The sequence below is a fragment of the Vipera berus genome (assembly GCF_964194415.1).
Source record: "Vipera berus genome assembly, chromosome: 1".
NCBI lineage: Eukaryota > Metazoa > Chordata > Lepidosauria > Squamata > Viperidae > Vipera > Vipera berus.
Genome location: NC_138202.1, coordinates 77,104,976 through 77,126,226, shown reverse-complemented (window position 1 = coordinate 77,126,226; position 21,251 = coordinate 77,104,976). Strand labels below are relative to the sequence as shown.

The 21,251-nt window shown below is 43.5% G+C and overlaps 1 protein-coding gene across 1 annotated transcript in view; it reads left to right on the top strand.

Moving 5' to 3' along the window:
• The first annotated feature begins 4,383 nt into the window (after positions 1 to 4,383).
• The window catches only part of CREB3L1 (cAMP responsive element binding protein 3 like 1), a 104,185-nt gene continuing 87,317 nt past the window's right edge, over positions 4,384 to 21,251 (top strand). The window contains exon 1 of the mRNA XM_081337356.1: positions 4,384 to 4,714. Within this exon, the coding sequence (XP_081193482.1) occupies positions 4,625 to 4,714 (90 nt within the window). The 5' untranslated portion in view covers positions 4,384 to 4,624. The remainder of the gene's footprint in view (positions 4,715 to 21,251) is intronic.

The following is a 21,251-nucleotide window of genomic DNA, read 5'->3' as shown; positions in this document are numbered from 1 at the left end:
AGAATCAGGGACATTTTTTCAACATATTCCTTGGGGAAATTAGTAGCTGTGAGGAAAGTCAGCTAGAAAAAGAGCAAAGATAGCCAGTGAAAAGGAGTGTCTGCTGAAAGACTCAACACAACAAAAATAATGAAATGATAAATAATGAAATAATGAAATCAGTTCCCCAAATGGATATCAGGATAGTGTAACTTGCCACATAATCTTGCATTTGTTTGAGCAAACCACATTGGTAAGGGGAAAATGTTATGGAAGCTTTTATTTAGGCCTGACGAACTAAACCAGGGTTCTTCAAACTGCCCTTTTATGACTTATGGACTTCAACTCCCAGAATACCTCAACCAGCATGTCTGGCTGAGGAATTCTGGGAGTTGGTCCACAAGTCATAAAAGGGCCAAGTTTGAAGACCCCTGAACTAAACCAATACATCCTCCAGCCCAGAAATCCAAGCCCCTTTTAGATACTTGATTGCACTGCTGTCCACTGGCTGTGATTCTCAACTTCATTTCCTTTCCCCCTCCCCAAGTTTATTTCTTTTCCCCCTGAATGCACTCTTTGTGTTCTGAAGGACCTTATGGAATCCAAAAGGAATCTGCGGCCCTATTGGCTAGTCTACAAGTCAGTGTGCCAGGTAAACAGCATAGCATTGTCAATTTTCCCATGAATGCTGGCAGCACATCCTCTATTGTTACACTTTTGAGGTACTTTCTAATGATGAACTTCCATTTACAGGCTGATATATATAGGAGAAGGCTATGTGCCTGCTTTCTTACATCCCCGACCATTTGGTGCATAGATTCCTCTACAGTTTCTGACAGTTCAACAGTTTACAATGTTCTGATCTGGACTGTTATCAGACACTAAACAAGATATAACCCTTTCACATAGCTCTACTTGTGGTTTTGTTTTATTTCTGGCACAGCCTCTGGTTGTTCATTAAGACAGAAGATTTGTGGGATTTCTCCTTAAAGAAAACAGCAATTAATGTTTTCTTTCCTCACTGCCCTATTTCCCCAAGCTATTCCCAGAGATCTGAGTGAAAAACTAAGACATGGTGTACATATTTTCCCTTGCAGGTATGTGCATCCTCTTGCAAACACACTATCTACTTGTAAACTTTTTAACTATAGCCTCTCTTTTCTATTGACAGGGAAGTATAACACAATACTACATTGCTCTCTTTTCCCTCTTTAATTCCTTCCAGGCTTATGATAATAAGAGTTTTGTCTACTTAGCAAAGGAATAAAATGAACATGGAAGCAGGAAATGGAAAGGATTTGAATCTGGCTCTGAGTCTGAAAAAACTTTTTTAAAGTATTTTTTGGAAAAAAAATCAAACACCATGTTATCAATTCCATGTCCAGCCTTTGTGCATAACTCCATTTCAAATACAGTCTTATAATGTTCAAAACCTTTATCTCTTTTGTCTACTTTAGATCTTTCTAACAACTGTAAATAAGAAAACCATGGCCAACTATGTCCCTTTGCCAAACCTGGTTTTGTATCTATTCCATATTCTCAATATGGCATGTCTAACATAATGATTTTTAAAATCCACATTGACTTTGACTTTGACTTTGTTGTGCCACAAATATCCATGCCACTCAAGTCTCAGGTCATGTCCTTCTCAGCAGCCCCCATTCTTTCATCCAAACCCAACAGCATGCTGCAAAATATAATTTCAACTCAAGTAGACCCAATCCTCCTCTTTCCTTTGCATCCTGTAAGATCTTATATTTAATTCATGTTTTTTTTCTCCCTGCCTCACAAATTTTGATTTATCTTTTTGCTACTATTTAAATGATGCATCAGCTGTCAAAACATACTGTCTGGAACCAAAACATCATTCTAGACAGGACAGGATTCTGCTCAAGAATGACAATGGTAGCTTCTCCTAACTTAACATGACTTTCCATGTCTCAACATAGTTATTTTGAAATAAGATACATTTCTTATTGGTCGTACCAGTAGGATTTTGATTTTAGTTTCTTCTCAATTTTAAAACCCACTTTATTCATCATTCTTTTTGATCTTCTATTTTCATTTCTTTTATTAATATCTTCATCATCGGTTGTTGATCTTGAAACCTGCAACACACCAAATTCTTTTAGTTTTCCCATTAATGTTTCAACTCCCTTAAAAAAAAAATCTTCCGAAACCAATACCAAGTCATCTGCAAAATGCCTTATTCTCTCATCTTGTTTTATATCTCTATTCAGTATTTCAAGAACTTAAACAAGAGAGAGGAGAGTGGGCATCCCTCATTTGTTCCTTTTTGTATCTCACAGGGTTTGCTAAATCTCCTATAATAATTGTGCTTTCTGTGAAGTATAAATTGAGCTTTCCCTATTTTATAAAATTCTCTTTGAAATTCGTATCTTCCAAAGCTTTGAACAGGAAAGTCCAATTCAAATTATCAAAGGCCTTCTCTGTATCTAAGAAAATTGATGCAGGTTGTTTTTCATTACATTGCTCCAAATATTCCAAAATGTCCAACAGACATTTTAAGTGTCTTTTAGGTAAAAACCCACATTGATCCTCATGAATAAATTCTTGCAAATTTATTTTTAGTCTTTCACTCAGAATCTTTGCGAACAACTTGTATTCAGTATTATACTTGTAGATGCCATTCTTAGGTGGAATTAATGGATTTGCAAAGTTAAATATTTTACACTTTAAAGACAATCTCAAGATTGCCAAATTTTACATTTTGATGTAAATTATGTTTTTGTAAGACTTTAGATGAGAATTCCAAAATTCTACCAGAATTTAGTTCAAACATCAAGATTTGGGTTTGATTTTGTATCTGCACCATTACATGAAATTGCATGTTGTTGCTTTGCTAAAAAGCTTACCAACACATTCTAGTTTAAATTAATTCTAAACTTTAAATCACATCATGTACTAATCAGGGATAGCATTGTAATTTGTATTATATTTATTTACCTTGTAATATGGCGGAGAAAATAATCTCTACATGCAGTGATCTGAAGAGTATACTGTACTGAACTGCAATATTACAGATTCTTAAAGTTGTTTAAAAAGTTTCCTAACTTTTTTCCTAAGCATTTTATCTAGATATTTATCAGATAGAAGAAGCAATAGATCCTCAGCAAATCCCATTGATAGGAAGCCCTATAATCTTCCCTAAACTTTTAAATGGTAAAATTTATACTTAATTTCAGAGTATTTAAAGAGGCTGCAGGAAATGAACTAACTTCTACTGGCAGTGTAAACTTGGAACTACAGGATTACTGATGAGCAGATCTGCTTCGCTTTCCTTTCTACTTTGTGAATGTAGTCCTTTTACATGCACACATTTATACTATATCTCTTCTCCTGGTTTTAAGGCCATCAGATCATGAGAAAGGTATGCATTTGGAGAAAATGCCAAATTTAAATGAGTTGTATCTTCACTGAGAAAAGGGTTTTGGCTGCAAGCAATGGTAAGTTTTTTGTTATTCCACTATTGTGCTGCCAGTGGCAATAGTCATAATGGCTCACTGATGCTTTGGGAAAAACAGGAAAGACACTTTCACAATCACCCGTTGAGAAGCAAAACAAAAGACAGTGATTGCCTGAATGAATTTGATTGGCCTATGTGGGATGCACAATGCTGGACCACCGGGCTAAAAATTAAAAACACTTCTATTATGCCATAGTCTTGATGACCTACGCAGACCGCAAGCATCCAACAGAGTTCGTCATTCTGAGGACCATCAGGCAACTTTATTTAAGCACGACTGGCCCTTTTCCATCCCATTTATCTTGATTATCAGCACCTCCTCTCTTGAACAGGCATCACTTTTGTTTAATCTTCCCATAAAACGAAAGAGCAGTGCGCCGATTGTTTTTCCGGAAGAATGCAACCCGCTAAGCTTTATTAGACAACCTTAGCCACTTATATCATCATCATCCATCATTCATCATCCTCATCATCCTTCCTGCATTCAGAACACGCCGGTGCTTCCTCCGCCGCTAGGAAGTTGTCGTAAGGCCGCGCCGCCAGCCTTCCCCCCCCCTCCTGTCGGTCCCGATCTCCCATTGGAAGCGGCGGGGTGGGCGTGTTCCTCGATTGCATCAGAGCCCGGGGAGGGCGGCCCCGTTTCTAAATATCCCGGAGCGAGGCGAGGGAGGGGCAGGAGGCGTGGCACGTGGGGGGGGGGCGCGGTCAGACGGCCGAAACTAGGGAAAGGCGTGTGACGGTGACAGCTGGGCAGCCATCCCGGTGGGCTCCTCCTTCCAACCTTCCAGGAGGCTGCCTCAGCCCTCGCCCGCTCCTTTCACCCCCATCCCCGTTCCGGCTCCCCCTTCTTCCCCCGACTGGAGGGGTCCCCACCGGCCCCACCCTCTCAAAGCCCCCCCATTGCGAGCGTCCGCCGCTCCCTCTGGGCAAACGATCCCCCCGCCAACCGGTTCTCCCCATGGATTACAGGTTGCCTTCGGGAGAGGGAGGCGCAGCCCTCCTGTGCCCGGCGCCCGAGGAAGTGCCCCGCCGGGTTGCGCGGCAGTGAGGCGCACCGCCTGTCCGTTTAGGACGGGATCCGGCAGCGCTGGCCGGGAGCACAGCGGCTTTCCTCCTTCCCACCTCTTCGGCGCCTTCCTCGGGCTCGACTCTTCTACTATGGACGGCATCTTAGAGCCCTTTCCCGGGGGCGCCTCCAGCTTCCTGGATTTGGGCGATTTGAACGAAGCGGATTTTCTGAACAATGTGGTAAGTGGAAGCGGGGGTGGGGGGCAGGCGACGTTTGTAAGGCAGTCCCTCCGAGGGTTTTTTTTTGAGGGGGGGGGGGGAATGTGTGGATCTGCTATTGGCCAAGGCAAGAAGAAGGAAAGGGTTTCCTGCATGGCAGAAGCAAGCCAGGTGTTTGCCGAAATGCTCCTGGATCTGTCGGCAGCTACTTCGTGTTAAAATCGGGCTTTGCCGCTTGCCACTTTACTGGTTTGAACGGCAGGACCGGCTAAATAACACGTGTTGCATACTGATCCACACGGCGACCGTTTTCCGCTGGAAATTCTGCCGCTCTGCCACTGCATTCTTGGCTGCCAGCCAAGACGGAAAGCTGTGGGTTGATTTATATAGATCTGCATAATTGCTCAGCATCTGATACCTAGCAGCCAGATGTGGGAGGATGCTGTACTGAAAACACTGGGTTTAACCTAGTATTAAAATGAATCTGTTCAGTAGTATTTGAGTGATTTATATTGCTATCGCTTGATCTCATCATCTTCAAGGGTGCAGATAGGAACCAGCCCAAAGACAGCATCAAAGGGTGGTCAATGGGCAGGTGAACATGGGTTATGGCTGGGGAGCTGGGATTGATGACATATTTGCCTTGTAACCTCAATGCAAAACCTTAGGAAAATTGGTGGCGTTCACTTGTAGATTTGTATTGATTGAAAAGTGACTCTTTCTTTCCCCCCACCCAATAGTTAAATAGGATATTCCATGCCTTTTTTGTGGTTGTATTTGCACAAGAATTCTTCAAATCTTAAAACTTATACTAGAACTTAGTGGCTTGGGCTTATTATGTAAATGTCACTCTTTAATGGGCAGCATAATGCAAAAGATCTATTTAGATCTCATTTTCACTGAAAGAAGAGATGATCACAGCAGTAGCATTGTTAGAGTGTTAATCCTTAACTCTCTATATTTGTCTAGCCCCTTCTTGAGTTGTTTGTAGAACTCTAATTTTCAGCACTTTTTAGACAATTCACACTGTTACTGTGTTAGAAGAGTGAGAAAAATGACAATTCATTACTAGTTAATCATTTTTGTTTGTAATTGCTAATCACTCCAATTCTAGTGACGTCTGATTAGAAAGTGAAGTTTTCATCTAAGGTTAAAATGTGTTTTCTAGTTTCATCCTATTGTCTGTGGATTATACAAGTTCTTCAGAACTATAGAGAGGGTCTATAATGGAGGAGAGGGGAAAAAAGGTTACTTATCCCCCACAATAGTAATGCATAAGGACTGGGGAAAAGATAGAATGGAAAAAAGATACATGAACAAACAAAAAGGAATAACTCAACCAACTCTTTTAGATGTAAATAGAATTCAATCTACTAGACATTAATGTGCTTTGATGGGTTACTCACTGCCTGTGTTTTAAATTGTGAAAAGCACTATTTGTGGAAATTTGAGGAAACTCATCTGAATCTGTCTCTTTCCTAAAAAAAAATATGTCTTTTGGAAACAGGTGAAAAATGTACTTGAAATTAAAAAGAGTATTTGCTTTAAAAACTAAATTATATAAATGGAAATACTAAAGAAACAACAATCTCAAATGTCATTGGCCCTGCACATACTCTTCACACTCAGTAATTGATAATCATCTATTTCCTTAGTATGTTGTGTAACCCAGAAAATTAGTAAACTATGCATAAGCTTATTATGAGAACATAGCCGTAGTGTAAAGACTTAGGAAATTAATATATTTCTGTGCTTTATTTATATGCATTGCCAGTATTTAGTGAAAAGCTTGAAAATACATTGCACAGAATAATTTACAGCACAGAATTTTAAAACAAAAAACAAAAACCAAAACCTGTGGTCTAAAGAGCACCAACCATCTGTTCCTGAGGTGATTTTAGGACAGAATTTCTTGCATTACATACAATTTCTTTACAATGTTTTTAATTTGTAATTTGTGGACTGAGATTTCATTTAGACAGGAAGAATGCCTGCCCCTCCCTAGCATTTCAGACCACATTTGATTATTCTTACAAAGCATGTATTTAAGAGCAAACTGTCTTAAAATATACTGCTTTGCTGCAATTTAATATCGACAGAAGCTTTGAATTATTCTGTGCCTCATATGTTCTCCACAGAAACATGTTTTCCCTCCTAGAATGGGGTGTGCAGTCTTCAGTATGTCTCATTCTTTCTCAGCTATGGGAATTAAGGCCATTATATCAGGGCTGCAAAATCCAAGGTTGACTCAGCCTTCCATCCTTCCGAGGTAGGTAAAATGAGGACCCAGATTGTTGGGGGCAATAAGCTGACTTTGTAATAATGCCGCTTGTGGGGGGCGAAAGCCCTAATAAGCAGGCATATACATAGAATGAAGGCTATTGCTAAGCACATTGGTTTGTGCTTCTTAGATTGTAAGCCGCCCTGAGTCTTCGGAGAAGGGCGGGATATAAATGGGATTAAAAATAAAAAATAAAATAATATGACCAATACATGGCAGCAGAGAGATACAGAATGCACTAATTCTTTGTTGCCATCTGAATGTATGCATTTTTGCAGCACTAGTGTTATAATAGAACTGCAAATTTTACTTTAAAAGAAAGTACAGTAAAGTATTTTACTTTCATTCTTGTTCTTTTCTCAGGTACCGTGGATATTCTATATTCTTAAAAAAAAATGAAGGAACCAATGGAAACTTCATAGTACAATGACTTTAGCTATGACCTATATAGAAAAGATGTCAGATTCAATTTGTGATTGTACTTACCCGTGTTTAACTATACTATGGTTTGATTAATTTTATGAGTTTCCATGATACGCAGAAGCAAAAAGCAATGCCATGAGAATATTGCATAAAGTACTAGGCTAAAATATGGGCATCTAGTTTATGGGTGAGTGTGCCATGCAAACACAGCACTTGGCAGCTTTAGTTGGAGAAAGGTCCTGGGAAAAAGTGAGGTAATATATTGTTACCATTGAGAATTACTACTGCTCAGAGTAGATCATGATGAGTTGACTGGACAATTTGTCTAACTTGATTTATATGCATTAAAATGCACTACTGCTTTGTTTTCAATCAGTGAGAATTATACTGTACTTTTTATGGCCTTTTTATAGGAGAAAAGCTATTTAATAAATTTAATAAAGGTTTTCTCCTATCTTATGAGAGTTTTATTGGCAACCATTTAATTTTTTTTTACCAATGCCTATACTAGTAATTAATATGGTAAATTGTCTTACTTTGGCTATTGTTTGCTAACCTGTCATAATTACATAAGTATGCAGAACCTTCAGAGAACTGAGGTAAATGACTGTGTCAGACGATATAGTCACAACAAATATTATTTATGTTATTTATAAACGCAGTTTTAAACTTTTCTTAGTGAACTCATATTGTTGGCTGTTTGTAAGGAACTTCCACCAGTATGCTATTCTAATCAAATGTTCATGTATGTAATCACGGTTAATGTGTCTTTGTGAAGGGGTGTGTGTGTTTGCTATTCCCTCCTTTTTTTGTTTTAGAAACTGCTGGAAGGATAGGGTGAGAGCAATCAATGATAGACAATACTCGGTGTTACCTTTACCTGCAGTCTGAGTGGGAAGCAAGGAAATAATACAATTAATTTGTCAAGCGTGGAGTGTTAGGAGCCATGGAAGAGGTCTCTTACTTTGCAATGGTAGTTAGTGAAGAATTTAGATTTAGAATGATCATTAATGCAGCAATTGCCAAAAAAGCTAATTGTTATCACCAAAAATATAGACATTTCACTTGTATTTTAGGTGCCATTCTTCTATCCAGAGACAGCTTTATAAAAATTCTAAAAACATTTCTGCTTTCCTTCATTCAAAAGCCAAATGAGTTGATCACAAGCCTTTACAAGTGATGCATCTATGCAATAGCAGAAAAGATAGGAGTCAGACGTTTAGTCATATATTTAGATGCCTATTGGGCATAAACTTCTATAGGTGCTATAGCAGCAGCTTGCTAGGGTATGATAAAATTAGATTGACCAAGCTTGTTTCCCATATACAGTTGTCCTGAAAACTGAGTGTTACTAGTTCCACTTCATCAATGAAAAATTAAAACTGAACTAAATTAACCTATTGTACTTAAAAGCATTATTTTAAACTAGAGATCTGGGCTGTGGTTCCCAGACTACTGCTTTCTTTTCAAAATCTTGGAGAAGCAGGAAAAGTGGTTACTTCCATTTAAATGCTGATCAGAAGTAATTTTCCTTAAGGAAAACTGGTTAAGTTCTGAAAAGAGTAATGAAACAGCTGGAGAACATTTTGATTTATAAGACCAGGATTAGGAATGAATTTGGAATACTTTAAAAGAGGTTTAAATCTCCCAAACCCCCCCCCCCACTACTTAAATTGCTTGGATATATAAGATGTGTATGCAAAATAGCATCATCTGTAACCTAGATTAGACAAGATTATCATTGGCACTCCAGATATTTCTGAACTATGATTTCCATCATCTTGAGGAAACATACCCTGTGGTCAGTGGTTAAAGCTTGGCAACATCTAGAATGTCCCAGATTGTTTGCTTTGCCTTAGACCAGTGGTTCTTAACCTGTGGTCTGTGGACCCCAGGGGACCATGATGTCATCACAGGAGGGCTGTGAAGGCTTGAAGAAGTGTTATGATTTAAATCTTGAGTTAAGTCTTAGTGATCTGTGGCCACAAAAGGTATGGAAGGGGGTTCCATAGTGAAGAAAAGATTGCGAACCACTGCCTTAGACTAAAGTATTCAGCCAGCAACTCTAGTTTTTATAGCAATGCAATATATATTGAAGAAAATTTGTCAGGGTTATCCAATTTATCCCGAGCTAACCCTAGCCTGAACTTGCTTAGAGGCACAGAGGGCTAATTGATAGAAAAGTGACAGGTGTATTGAATAGGGTGTTTTCACCAAGGCCAAGGGCATGGTTGGGTAGGCTATGTGGATTGAATCCTGAGTATTTTGTGGCAGGACATACAGTATTTCTTTTACTATTACACAGTTGCAGGTCTTTAAAAAAATTGCAACAGGATCATGTTAGTTTCTGACCAATTACATGATCTTGAACTTTGGGGAACCTTTAATCAAATTTCATACTGGAAAAGAGTCCATGAGTAAAATTAATCTTCCTTGATATTTACTTATAGATTGCAGTGAACTGTTCAAAAATATTTTTGCACTTTTTCTATCATCATCATTAGATTTTGGTACCATTGCTTAATTTCCCCAAAAGGGCTCTATTCATACATTGTTTTTCTTAATGGTATAACTTAGATGTCCCTCTCAGATGTTACCGTCACCTTAACAGTTTTTCTTTGTTCATCTTCTTCTTCTTGGCTCTCTGCCACTGACATCAGAAAGTCACTAAACCTGGCTGTTTCTGAATGTTTAAAACTCCACAATAGTCTTTCTGTGTCTACCAATACTGTGAATGGCAGTATGTTCTCAATACCTTGACTGTTCTAAGAAACTTATGAAAGATTCTGACAATTCCAAATATAGATTAAAAAAACCCCAACCAATAATAACAACTTTACAGGTTAAATATTTTGTTAAATAACAAAGGCAATCTATGGCTGTTGGGACTGTTAAATCAGGTCATGTTGAGCTTGGATCAGTAATAGGCATTTCAGACTAGATCCAGCTACACATTTGACTCTGGCATAACACAGCCTAGCAACTGGGAAACCAATTTTACCTTAGTACCAATATTTTGATCTGGGAAATATTTTGTACAACAGTGAGACACTTGAAGACTACTTCATGATTATCTGCTTGAAAAAATTCAGCAATTCCATATTCAAAACAGGTTAGCCATGACTAGTTGGGGAATTCTGAGAGTTAAAATCCACATCTCTTAGTTACCAAGGTTGGGAAATGATGACTTAGGTGGACAATTGAGTAAAGCCCCCACCCAGGGCAGGAACCCAAATCAAACTTTCTCAATGAACTGGCTGGCCAGCTTCTGCTTCTGCCCACCACCTCTCTGCATTGTTGGTTTCACTATTGGAATACTCTTATTGTTAGGAAGTTTTTTTCCTAATATTATATCTGACTTTGTTTTCCCATGACTTATATCCTGCAGTCTGGATTATGCTGGGAATTAGCTGTTGGCTTTCAATGTCGCATCCTTTCAAATATTTGAAAAGTCCTATCATAATCCCATTTGGAGGACCAGTTTATGGACAGATCATCATGTCAAAAACCTGTCTATAGATAGTCCTTGACTTACAATCATTCTGTCAGTCAGTGACTGTTCAGAAGTACAGAGGCACTGAATAAAGGGATTTATGACCAGTCTCCAAAGTTATGGCTGTTGCAGCATCCTTGTGATTACGTGATTAAAATTTGGGCAGTTGGCAGCCCTTCTGCATTTATTCACTGCAAGGAAGTTTCCACTTCCCTACCCATCTATCTATGCTCTTTTGGCCCTACACTCCATGGCCCCTGCCACTCTAGCTGATCTTTGCCATCTTCTTGCTTCCACTACTGACCAAGCATGCCCATGCTATCTCTTCACAAGGCAGTTGCTAGCTGCACAAGTCTTTCTTCCCCAGTTTTCTGCCCAGTGGTTTCCTCAAAAGAACTGGGGAAAATGGTGTCATGTGGCCAGTAGCTGCCTTGCAAAAGGACCAGGCCAGGCACAACAGCAGGAGCAATAAAAAGGTGAAGGTTATCTAGTGTGATGGAGTTTAGCATGAGGACAAATGCAGATGGGACTGGACTGTGGGAACTGTGGCTTCCCAGGTCAGAAAGAAGTCACTTTGCATCGCGCCACTGAGCTGATCATGGGCTCCACTTCATTCTGCGCTGTGGGTCAGGGGCTTCTTACAGCCCAGAGCTGCAGTGTATTCCTTCCCCAGCTTTCCTGGGGAAAGCTCGCGTACAGTATACATGTGCACACCTCGTACCCAATTTCCTTGGTCTCTCTGACCTTGTTCCACACTGCGCCATCCCCCCCCAACTCATGCACAGCCTGCATTGGGTCTCCCAGGATCTCCCACATCCTACTGGAGATCCCTGCTCTCTTTACAAGGAACTCCTTCTGTTTCCCGTTTAATGATGCACGTGTCTGGAGTTACAATAGTAACTGTTGTGACTCAGGGCCAGCCTGTGGGTCCGACAGCCGGCTCCGATGTATCGGAGGACTCAGATGTGGGGGAGGAGGGAAACGAACCGGCTGATGATGATTTGGAGGCTTTGCAGAGTCCTCAGCCGGGGACCTCTTCTCAGCTGTGTGAGCCCGAGAGTGCGGAGGATGATGACCCACAGCTGGCCCTGTTCAAGGACGCCCGACGCAGGAGGCAGACGAGCAGGGACAAACAAAGAAAGACTATGGGACTCCTCGGGAGGAGGCACAGGGAGACCACGCCCTGAGCTCTCTATAAAAGAAGTGTTTGGGGAGGGGCTGGTTGCTGAAAGCAACTTTTCCGCTTGAGAAGACAAGCTCTTGTGTTTTTGTTAACTGCGTAATTAAATCTTGGCAGAAGCCTTTTAGCCTTGGACGCTTTCCAGACTCTTCTTTTAATTAGGGGTTGTGAGAAGAGGGCTGGTTCAGAACAGTTTGCTTTCAGCCACCCACCCCTTAATACTACGATGGAGCAGCTTCTTGCCGAGAATGCCCAGCTCAACCAGCAACTCACCTTGTTGGCCACTCAGGTGGCACAACTGCAGGCTCAGGTACATGCTGCCCCCCCACCCAGGAGGAAATGTCAGATAGCTATGCCGGATAAATTTGCTGGTAAACCAGAACTGTTTCCTGCCTTCCTGGGACAATGCCAGCTTTATATCAGCGTGAGAGCAGCTGATTTCCCCACTGACCGAGATAAGGTGGGATTCGTGTTGAGCCTTCTGTCGGGAGATGCAGCTCGTTGGGGCACGCCTCTGTTGGCACAGCCTAGCCCTTTGTTGGATAACTTTGGGGGGTTTTGTGACCATATGCGCCTCATGTACGAGGACCCGATTAAGGCGCAGACCGCCACCCGACGTCTGAAAGCTTTGAGGCAGGGTCTGCGCCCCCTACAGGCCTATATCAGCGATTTCCGGCTGCTTAGCCAGGATTCCGCCTGGAATGAGGCTGCGCTCGTGGATGCCTTTCAGGATGGCTTGTCAGAGGAGATGTTGGATGAGCTGGCCCGCGTGGACATTCCCTCAGACCTGAATGGGCTGATCCATCTTTGTCTGCGGATCGATGCCCGGCTGCAGCAGCGTAAGAGTCGCCGTGCCACCCCACAGACCCCTGCCGCCCCTGTTGTGCGTGAGCCCCCAGTCCAGAGGGAGGAGCCAATGGAGCTGGGTGCCGCCAGGTCCCGTCTATCGGTGACGGAAATGGACAGACGACGATCGGAGGGGTTGTGTTTTTACTGTGGGGACCCTGGACATTTGGCTGCTTCTTGCCCGAAGAAGCGTCAGCGGGCGTCAGTGACCAAGCCTGCCCCGAGAAAGTCCCCTGCTTTGCTATCGGGAAACGGCCCGAGCCCGATCTAGACGGTGTGAAAGATCGGGCGACCCACAACGACCACGCCGAGCGACGCCGTTCCGACGGTGCCTGTGAACCTCCACGGCATTTGATTTTGGAGGCACGACTGATCCTTCCTGGCAAGCCAGAGGGGATTCCGGTCCATGCCTTAATTGACTCTGGGGCTACCACTAACTTTATGGATTCGGCCTTTGTGGCCAAATGGGCTGTTCCCCAGTGTCCAGTGGATCCGCCCATGCTTGTGGAGACCATCGATGGTCGAGTGCTCCTGTCCGGGCCTATCACGGCCGCCACGCAACCCGTGTGTATGGCCATCAGTACCCATGTGGAGGCCATTCAGTTTTACGTCACTTCGGATCTGCACTTCCCCGTGGTCTTGGGACTGGCGTGGCTCCGGGCGCATGATCCACAGATCTATTGGTCTCAGAACTTGGTCACCTTCCCAAGTTTGCAGTGCGTGGACCACACCCGCCATATCTGTGCCGGCCAGGTGGAGGGTTCCTCAGGGGTTTCCTTGCCTCCCGTACTGTCCGACTTTGCTGACGTGTTCAGCGAGTCAGAGGCGGACCAATTACCCCCGCACAGGCCCTACGACTGCTCCATTGACCTAGTCCCTGATGCGCCTCTCCCAGTGGGGCGTTTGTACTCCATGTCGGAGCCCGAGTTGGCTGCATTGCGGGACTTCCTGACAAAGAACTTGGCTCGTGGATTCATCCGGCCCTCGTCCTCGCCAGTGTCTGCGCCCGTGCTCTTCGTCAAAAAGAAGTCGGGCGAGTTACGGCTTTGCTGTGACTACCGGAAACTCAATGCCATCACGGTGCGTAACCGCTACCCGCTGCCCCTCATCCCCGAGCTCTTGGACCGACTCCGGGAGGCTAAGATCTTCACGAAACTGGACCTGCGTGGAGCTTACAACCTCGTCAGGGTTCGGCCGGGTGATGAGTGGAAGACGGCGTTTGGTACTCGCTATGGACATTTCGAGTACACGGTGATGCCGTTTGGCCTGACCAACGCCCCCGCTGTGTTTCAGCATTTTATGAACGACATCTTTCGGGATCTGTTGGACCAGTTTGTTGTGATTTACCTGGACGACATCCTGATTTACTCCCCGTCGCGTGAAGTGCATCATCAGCATCTCCGTCAGGTCCTGCAGCGCCTCCGGAAACATCGGCTGTTTGCCAAGTTGGAGAAGTGCCAGTTCTACCAGGTGACCATTGATTTCTTGGGCCACCGCATTTCTCCTGAGGGCATCGCCATGGATCCAAGTAAAGTTGAGTCGTTGCAGAGTTGGCAACCCCCGCGTCGCGTGAAGGATGTTCAGCGACTTCTTGGATTTGCCAACTACTATCGGACATTCATCCCTGGCTTTGCTGCCTTGACAGCCCCCCTCACCCGGCTCCTGCAGAAGAAGACTCGGTTCCAGTGGAACGCCCCCGAACAACAGGCGTTCCAAGCTTTGAAGGACGCCTTCATGAAGGAGCCCATCTTGAAGCATCCTGACCCGCAACGGCCGTTTGTCGTGGAGGCGGACGCCTCCGACATTGCCATTGGGGCCGTGTTACTCCAGGCAGCGATGCCCAACGGTACCCTTTTCCCTTGCGCGTATCACTCTCGGAAATTGAACCCCTCGGAGCGCAACTATACCATCTGGGAGAAGGAGCTGCTGGCCATCAAGGCAGCGTTCGAGGCTTGGAGGCATCATCTGGAGGGGGCGCGGCATCAGATCGAGGTCCGGACGGACCACAAGAATCTGGAAAGCCTGCAGACCGCTCGGAATTTGAACCAACGCCAGATCCGGTGGTCCCTCTTCTTTGCGAGGTTTGACTTCCGGGTGCGGTACATACCAAGCGGGCACAACCAGAGAGCGGATGCTCTGTCCAGGAAGCCCGAGTACACCCGAGTGGAAGACAAGCTTCCGCCCAGGACAGTGATCCCCGTCGAGTCTTTTGCTGCGGTGCGGGAGCCGGTGGATATACGGGCTCGGATCTGGGAGGCGCAGCAGCAGGAGGCATGGGTGGCTCAGTGGAAGGAAGAGGTAGGGCCAGATTCGCCTTGGTCGGTCACGGATGGACTCCTGTATTATCGTGACCGGCTCTATGTTCCAGGAGGACCACTCAGGGGACTCGTCCTCAGCCAATGTCATGATAACCCGGCTGCGGGGCATTTTGGCCTGTTCAAGACTCTGAACCTGGTCTCCCGTACCTTCTGGTGGCCCCGAGTCCGACACGATGTCCAGTCTTATGTCACCTCCTGCGTCCCATGCAGGCAGGCCAAGTCAGCGACAGGGGCCCCGCCTGGTTTACTGCAGCCTTTGCCAACGCCCAAGAGACCCTGGGGGGCTGTGTCCATGGACTTTCTGACGGATCTACCCCCATCCTCCGGCTTCACGACAGTGTTTGTGGTGGTGGACATGTTGACCAAGATGGCGCACTTCATCCCCTGTCGCGGCTTACCGTCAGCTCGCGCCACTAGTCGCATGTTCATCCAACAGGTGTTCCGGCTGCACGGCCTTCCCGATAGAGTCGTCTCCGATAGGGGGGCCCAGTTTACAGCCCGCTTCTGGCAGGAGTTGATGCGGGCGTTGGACATTAAGGTTTGCCTCTCGTCCGCGCATCATCCTCAGACCGACGGGGGTACCGAGAAGGTCATCGGCATTTTAGAGCAGTATCTGCGCTGCTACGTTAACCTGCAGCAGGACAATTGGGTGGACTACTTGGCCATAGCCGAGTTTGCCTTTAACAACTCGCAGCACACCTCCACGCAGATGACACCGTTCTTGGCCAACGTGGGTTATCACCCCCGGTTTTTCCCCCTTTCTCCCGTGGACTCACCGGAGCCGGCAGCGAACGAATTCATGGCGGAGTTACAGGCAATCCATCGGTTGGTGCGACGGCAGCTGGAGAAGGCCAAGGCCGACTACAAGAGGTTCGCCGATCGGTCGAGAAGGGATACGCCTCCACTATCGGTGGGGGATCGGGTCTGGCTGTCCACCAGGAACCTGCCATCCACTCGGCCGGCGAGGAAGCTGGACCACCGTTACCTTGGACCGTTCCCAGTCGAGGCCGTCATCAACCCGGTCGCCTATCGTTTAACTCTGCCACGTTCCCTGCGCGTGCACCCCGTCTTCCATCGGTCCTTGCTGGTCCCCGAACGACCGGCCTGTCCACTTCGCCAGGCGGAACCTCCACCATCAGGAACTCGTGATGGAGACAGCACCCCCGAGTACGAGGTCGCCAGCATCAGGGATTCCCGCTGGCTGAAAGGTCGCTTCCAGTACCTGATCGAGTGGAAAGGGTACGGGCCGGAGGACTTCACATGGGAAGACGCGACCGCCGTTCATGCCCCTGCGTTGGTGACTGCTTTTCACGAACAGTTCCCATCCCGACCGCATCCGGATCGGCAGACCCGGGGGAAGGGCCCTGCGGTGCGGGATAGTGTTGTGACTCAGGGCCAGCCTGTGGGTCCGACAGCCGGCTCCGATGTATCGGAGGACTCAGATGTGGGGGAGGAGGGAAACGAACCGGCTGATGATGATTTGGAGGCTTTGCAGAGTCCTCAGCCGGGGACCTCTTCTCAGCTGTGTGAGCCCGAGAGTGCGGAGGATGATGACCCACAGCTGGCCCTGTTCAAGGACGCCCGACGCAGGAGGCAGACGAGCAGGGACAAACAAAGAAAGACTATGGGACTCCTCGGGAGGAGGCACAGGGAGACCACGCCCTGAGCTCTCTATAAAAGAAGTGTTTGGGGAGGGGCTGGTTGCTGAAAGCAACTTTTCCGCTTGAGAAGACAAGCTCTTGTGTTTTTGTTAACTGCGTAATTAAATCTTGGCAGAAGCCTTTTAGCCTTGGACGCTTTCCAGACTCTTCTTTTAATTAGGGGTTGTGAGAAGAGGGCTGGTTCAGAACAGTAACAAAGATTGCCAGGATTTCTGTCACTAAGTGATGCGATCACATAATGTTGCACTTTACAGCTGCATTGCTTGCTGACAGAAATTCTGGTCCCAACTGTGGTCATAGGTTGAGGACTACCTTTATTTGGTATCTAAGAATCAACACATAATCAAGCATAACCCCTCAAGTTGTCCTTCGGAAAGCCGAAGTCCTTCAAAAGTCATTGCTTCAATTCTTCAACAGTCATTTATGTCCCCATTATCACCAGATTGGATTACTGTAATGCAGTCTACCTGGGTATACCCTTAAAGATGACTTGGAAACAGCATTAGATGCAAAATGCAGCAGCCTGCATACTGATACTTGCAAACCAGCTCCAATTTCTCTAATCATGAAAGTGGTATCTAGAAATGGACATAATATTGGAGGTGGGATCTGACCAATAAGCTATTCTGTTTTATGGCAGATCAGCACCACGAGGTATAGTAGGTGAGATGAAAAGTGAGGTAGCCAACATTAGGAGGATCCAAAGATCATGATAAATAGCTAAAGAAGACTTTAAGTTGAGCTTGACATCTAATGGCTACAAAGATAATCTTGCATCTTTCTTAGCAACAATTGGGAGTTGGAAGTGATATTTTACTTCTTCTTCCAGGATACTTTTCAAGTTTCTAATCTAGCCTATCTGGTCTTCCATTCAAGACAGAGCAAATAGATCTGTCCACAAGACTGCAAAATACTTTAATATAAAGCAATAGAATTCTTCCGACCTGGCAGAGATGGCGAAGATTTCGGCCTATTTGAAAGATCACTCGCAAGAACGCTATATTATGGAATGGAGAAAATGGATTGAGTTTATCCAGAACAAGTATAGGGTTAAGAAATTTTATGTAGCATTTGAATAAGTCTTCTTTAGTTTTTTTCCCTCTTTTCTTATTTTAGTTTCTTTTTATATATATTCAATATTATTAAGGCTTGTTTTATCCTATATAAGCTAGAGAGTGTTGGATTTTAGAGTTTATAGTTGTTAGTATATGATTGTTTATGATTGCTTTTTATATATATACCTTGTATTTAGCTTTGGGAAGTGGGGGGGAGGGGGGGAGGGGGGGAGGTAGGGGGGGGAGGAGGATGGGGGAAGGGGGGATTTTTAAAGGAAAATTGTACCTTAAAACTTTTCAATAAAAAAAAGCACACATATTTCCAAAACAAAATCTGAATAATCATGAAACAATGGTAAGCCAATTGCTGTATTCAAACCTCCACTTTTAATTCATGTGTTGGCTTAAGAACAAATGACAAAATAGAGAAAAGCACTGTTATTCAACATAGCTAATTATTTAGTAAGCAAATGATTTTATTTTCTAATGTTTATAAATAAATACATAAATACTGGGGAAAAAAAGAAAACTAAAAAAAATATAAAAGCAATAGAATTCCATGGCATTGCAAAGAAAGTAAAAGATTTTTAGAATAAGAGAGTTGTGTGCCATTAGTTCAGTGCTGTGAAGAAAAGTATGTTACCTTCATACTTTACGTTTCATCTTACCTGACTATCCAATTAGACATGTCAAGCTAACAGTGGACATTTCCCAGACATTTGTAATGTAGCAGGTCCTGTTCTTTCAAATGAAGTAAAACTCAGAGTTCAAAGAAGGCTTTTGGCTGACTTGATTCTGTGCTGAAAAACTGAAATGTTGCTTCTAACGTGCATTACAGCCACTCTACTCTTCTCTTTAACAAGGAATTTTGCCCATGGCATTTAGAAACATAAGTTTTTCAGGGGAGTGGCATTGAGAGAAGTAGATTCATTATGGCTTTAGAGCGAGAAACCAGTAAAAGCCACCTAACAAAATAGCTGGCATGTAACTGCGTTGGAGGAATACGTCTCGGTAGATTGGTAAGTAATATAAAGCTTTCAGTTTGACATATTGAATCTACCCTTATAGATGGATCCATTCACTACTTCTGTTGGAAACTGGATACAAAGGAACAAGAACACTTGTACAGTTTTATATCATTATGATCCACTAGTGGCCTCAAAACTTTGCCATCCTTTTTTGTAGAACCTGGTGTCAACTAATGAAGTTAAGCAAAGGGCAATCTAGAAAAGGCTAGGTAAGATTTTTGCACGGAGCACAATTACATTATGAAATGTACCGGTTATCTACCAGCCTAAACCAACCAGTCATGGATACATAGACTGGTACCTTCTGGATGTTTGTTCTACAACTCCTTGTCCATGCTTTCTGGGACTTATGTTAGTTGAAATCCAAAACATCTGAAAAGCACCAGCTAGCCTAACCCTGATCTAATGAGGACCCAGATTGTTGGGGGCAATATGCTGACTCTGTAAACGGCTTGGAGAGGGCTTTAAAGCACTATGAAGTGGTATATAAGTCTAAGTGGCATTGCTCCTGCTATTATTCTATGTTGGGATTGAACAAGGCTTCATTCCACTGTAGAAATGCCTGCTTCTACAGCTGTGTGTATGCAGACAAGAAATTACAAATAAAGATCAAACTAACATGATATACTATTGTAAAAAACATATTAATTTTGAAGGTGAGAAAAAAAATGCTACAGATACTGCGAGGAGCTTTTACAGAGAGACTAAAAGAAGATCAAAGAAAATGGTTTAAAAGTTCTCTGGTAATTCAGGTGACAATTAACATCACCTGAAAGATGAAAGAAGCAAGAGAAACATGACCCTTCTCTGTAATCATTAAATGACCATTTAGCAGTTAATTTGCACAGCAGATTGCATTTGGCTTTGTAAACTTTTTAACATTGCTACAAAGAGATGGCAATTACTATTTTTGCAATGGATGCAAAACTTAATTTTAAAAAGCCATATGCATTTAATTCTACTTGAACATTCCCTCTTCTCCCAGGCTGGAACTAAAAAAAACTAGCCAGGCACGCTGAGTAATTTCCATTTTTGCTGGATTCCATGGCACAGAGGGACTTCAGCGTTCCCAGATGTTCTGAAAAGTACAGAGATGTCTTCAGTGCTTATGTCAGCCCAACTCTCTAGCCTACATAGAAAATACCCTATTTTCTACTTTATAAATGGCTGACAGTTTATCCTTTAATAAATTAACGTTTTGAATAATGGCTATCAATTACTACGGGCATAGTTGTTTAATCACTTTTTAATTTTTGTATCCTGTTTTTTATTATGTATTGCCCTGTTCACCGCCCTGAGTCCTTCGGGAGAAGGGCGGTATACAAATTAAATTATTAAATTATTAAATTAAATTAAATTAAATTACTGTAGCTTTGTTAGTCCAGCAGTAAGGAGTGAAAATGTCGGAAATATTTTCAAAGAGGTTAATTAATTAACTTTGAGAGTTTCCTTTAGAGTGGTGAGATGGGAGGCAAACAAATTTAATAAATAAAAATGAAGTGCACAATATGAATAGGACTGGTCCAGACAATGGCTGGGATTACACATCATAGTAGGCCAAGTTTTATTTCAAATAGGTTTTATTGAAGAAGCCATTTCAGCCTAATTCAGTCATAATACTATGTCATAAAATCTGATTTACAAATCACGGTGGCCAAGACCACACATTATGCCAAGGCAAACCCAACCAAATGCTATTACAGCTCAGCGTGATGAATGAACCTAGTCATCATGCTGTGTAAAACGTGGTTTACGTTTTAGCAAAATCTACAAACTTAAGACATAGCAGTAGAAGTCTTCCTTCTTTTCCCTTGCATCCTCACATTTTTAAACAAAATATGTTTATTAATCAGAAGGTAAGAGTCTGGGGAAAAAAAGAATTGCAATTCCCATCTTTTTCAACTTTACCAATCTTATAATAATAAATTATCTTAGATCATTCTTTTCAGGTATGCTCTTCTGCACCCCTCAGGCGCAAAAAAACAGGACCACATTTGAAGTTCCAATTAAACAGTTTTTCTGCTAATCGCTCCTATGCACAGGCATATTCTCAACTAGTGGTTAGCACTTGCTAGAAGTTACATAAGGGTCAACAGAATTCACAGTGGGTTGAACTTAGTATGCTCTAGAATCCTACATAAGGATTCTAGACTGATCTCTCTTTTGAGCCTGCCTCCAGGCTCTGCCACTCCTTCCCCTACAGCCCCAGATATTCAGAAATGTTTCAGGTGCTTTGATTTCTGTCTGTGTTCTGTCCCTATAAATCTAAATTT